This window comes from Sinocyclocheilus anshuiensis, unplaced genomic scaffold (genome assembly GCF_001515605.1).
Source record: "Sinocyclocheilus anshuiensis isolate Anshui unplaced genomic scaffold, SAMN03320099.WGS_v1.1 scaffold655, whole genome shotgun sequence".
Lineage (NCBI taxonomy): Eukaryota > Metazoa > Chordata > Actinopteri > Cypriniformes > Cyprinidae > Sinocyclocheilus > Sinocyclocheilus anshuiensis.
Genome location: NW_015548221.1, coordinates 652,852 through 656,347, shown reverse-complemented (window position 1 = coordinate 656,347; position 3,496 = coordinate 652,852). Strand labels below are relative to the sequence as shown.

General features: G+C 33.5%; 1 protein-coding gene across 3 annotated transcripts in view; it reads right to left on the bottom strand.

Moving 5' to 3' along the window:
• The window catches only part of qtrt2 (queuine tRNA-ribosyltransferase accessory subunit 2), a 17,669-nt gene that overhangs the window by 4,073 nt on the left and 10,100 nt on the right, over positions 1-3,496 (bottom strand). For 2 of the 3 annotated variants that reach the window (XM_016441242.1, XM_016441241.1), the window contains exon 7: positions 2,526-2,695. In XM_016441242.1, coding sequence (XP_016296728.1) covers positions 2,526-2,695 — 170 coding nt within the window. The remainder of the gene's footprint in view (positions 1-2,525; positions 2,696-3,496) is intronic. The other variant, XM_016441243.1, reaches the window with a different exon arrangement.

Here is a 3,496-nt window from a genome sequence, read left to right as displayed (position 1 = left end):
GCATGTCAACATATTCTGTTACACCAAATACACAAAATAATGATCTTTTAAAAAGCATCATATGACCCCTTTAAGGTCCAATTCTCTGCATTAACAAACCATTAACTATGACTTTTGCCTCAATAAACTTCTAATCTGCTGCTTATTAATAGTTAGTTAGGTATTGGGTAAGATTAGGGATGTAGAATGTGGTCATGCAGAATATGTGCTTTATAAGTACTAATAAACAGCCAATATGTTAATAATAGCATGCTAATAAGCAACTAATTAATACTGAGAATTGGTCCCTACACTAAAGTGTTACCAGCATTTCTTGTACATTTGATTTAAGGTAAACAGTCCCAATACTTATGCTTATATTAGATTATGCTTATATTAGATTTAGATAAATAGTGGAATAATAAATAGATAGAAAATCTATATATTTCAAAAAACAAAAACAAAAAAAATTATATATATATAACAGTATTTCTAAAGGCTAATCATGTGATTTCAACATGGGGCGGCCCACATGAGGCTACCCACTACATGTAAAATAAAAAGGCTACTTAATAAATTAATAGGCTATTGATATGACAAGAGTTAATTACATGTGAGAGTAAAACATTTTTCAAAATACAGTTTTACACCTAAAATTACTGAGTGCATGTTTAATTGTACAGATTGTACAGAAAAACAGGAAAAAACACACTAGAGAGAAAGAAGAAAAATAAGTAAAAAAAAGAGAACACAAAGTGGATATTTAGAGATGTAGAGAGGGTGTGAAAGAGAAGAGCGGTATAAAGTAGAACCTGCAGTGACAGAAAGCAGCAGATCAGGGTGAAGCTACAGCAAGTCTCCCTGCAGAGCTCTCTAATTGGCTGAGGGGATATTTCTTTCTTTCCTGATTCTGCAAGTGCCTGTCCTGAACTCTATTACCATCCTAACACATCGATTAGCTTCTTCTTAGAAAAGACTACTGCACACCAACAGCCTGAATCAATTATTAACGCCTGATAGTGAATTTGTTGTCTCTTCATGTGATCCAGATACTTTGCAGACATACGCAGGTGTCTCTATTCTCACAGAAAAGCTTTTAAAAAATTAAAAACCAGCATTAAAATGTGAGAAACCATAATAAGGTTTAACTTCATACATGTTCCTGCTGAAATTGAAGATGCAAGATGGATTCCCAGGGCTCTGGTTCTGTTCGAAACGAGCCAATTATTTAATTTGACTGGGGCCTGAACAAACACACTCTCTCTCGACGACTTTATTATTTAAACTCACACTTAATTATCTGAATCAACCAACAGAAGCACAGCCCCACTTCCTCCAAGCCATGCCGAGAAAAACAGCCCCACATGCTGCTCACTGTTTCTGCTGGCAGTGAACGGGTAGCTGACACTTTAAATACAACTTTACTAATTCATATTATTGTGCTGAACAGCTCCTTTATATAACAAGATGAATCTGAAACAGCCTTCCTTCAAAATGTGTTAGAATTCAGTGTTAAAATACTTTCTATAAATACAAGGACAAAATGTAATAACTATGGCAATGTTGAAACTGGAAAATGCTGCCAATTGTTTTAAAATTGAATTTTGATTGATTTATTATCAATTCTCACACTCCATTTTCTCTAATCAGAACCTTTTAACCCTGTAAAATCCTGACATTTGAAAAAAGTCAGAAATGTATTTTTTTTAAATTACACCTTGAGACAAAAAAAAATATTTAATATTTAAATATTTAAGTATAATATTTGATATATCAGGCTTTTATAGCTCATATACTGTAGTATGACAAAGGAGAATATGGAGTTCACACTCAAAGAGAAAAAAAAACTCAATTTGATTCAAAACCTGATATTTATACGGCCAAAAGAATGATGGAATTCTGATAGCCCATAATGTAAATCAACGAATATTTATTACAGTATACCACTACTTACATAAAATGCATAAAAATAAATATTAGTTGTCAATATATTTATATTATTATGATGATATTTGAATGCTTAGTTTTATGATCTGTAGCTTTTATTGTGGTGGAAAACATATAATGCTATGCAATACAATGCTGTTTAAGACGTACTAATGATTATTCATCAAAAGCCTAATGTATCATATATGATGCTTACATTTTTAAACATGATTGTTTCAAAATTATGTATGGATAATCAAGTTAAGTTACAGTTCTTTCAGTTCAGTATGTTCATCTAAAAATATTAATAACAATTTAAAGTTATTATATTTACTTTATAAAAATAACAGCAAATAGACACGTGTACCATGAGATGAAGATGAACAGTTTTATACTTATACTAAAAGGCCTTTTACTTGCTAAAAAAAGTATTAACTATCAATTAAATGACAAAAGGTATGTAGCAGATTGTGTCCAATAGTTTTTTTTCTGCAAATGTTGATAATTTAGAGACCTTAGAAATTAGTATATCAAATATGATACAGTAGGTTTTATATAGGGTTAAGAAAGTGTAGGAAACCTGTATCTTTTCAATAGTATAGCTATGGGCTTCTGCACACCTGTAGGGGTTGATGTACCTGCCGTCTCAGGGTCGGGATCAATGGTGTAGTTAAAGGAGAGCGCACAGCCTCGCTCCGTCACCTGGAAGGGGAAGAAGCTCTCAAACAGGTCAACTCCTGCTTCAACACAGCTGATGACCTCATCAGGACAGCCAACCCCCAGCACCAACCTGACACAGATGGCAAAAGCTCAATGTCAATGCACTGCACGTTCAAGCTTAAAATACAATATGCAATGCAAATGCAATGTTTTTTTTGTTTTTTTTTGCCTTAATGGGAGTTATTATTAATTAAAGGTTAACTATAAAGGTTAATTAAAGGTCATAGTTGTCTCTACATGTACAGTTAAGATAGGAAAACGTATTTAAACATTTAATAAATTACACACTTCAGCTGTAACAGGTAATTCTAAGGCTTTAGATCTCACAATGCATTCTTTTCTATTGGTTTGGGAATACTTTTCTGTACCTCAGTAAGACAGATTATAGTCAACCCCAGAGATAAATCAAATCCAAGTTCAGCCCAGGGTAAATCATTAAGTATTAATACAAAACCAGTGAATCTGCAGTTTTTTTGTGCAGTCTCTATACTGCGTTTCAATGGAGATCCAAAAGCCATCTCAAACAGATCAACAAACACAAACTGTTTTTAAAGGGGTCATATGATGCTTTTTTAAAGATCATTATTTTGTGTATTTGGTGTAACAGAATATGTTGACATGCTTTAATGTTCAAAAAACACATTATTTTTCAAATACTGTACATTATTGTAGGTCCTCTATGCCCCGCCTCTCTCAAACGCTTTGTTTTCTACAAAGTCCCTCCTTCCGACAAGCGCAGTCTGCTCTGATTGGCCAGTTGACCCAGTGCATTGTGATTGGCCGAACACCGCAAGTACTCGTTGGAAATGTAATGCCCCTTACCATAATCGCGAGCTTCAGCTTTCAAAATAAATGTAAAGACAGAGCCCGA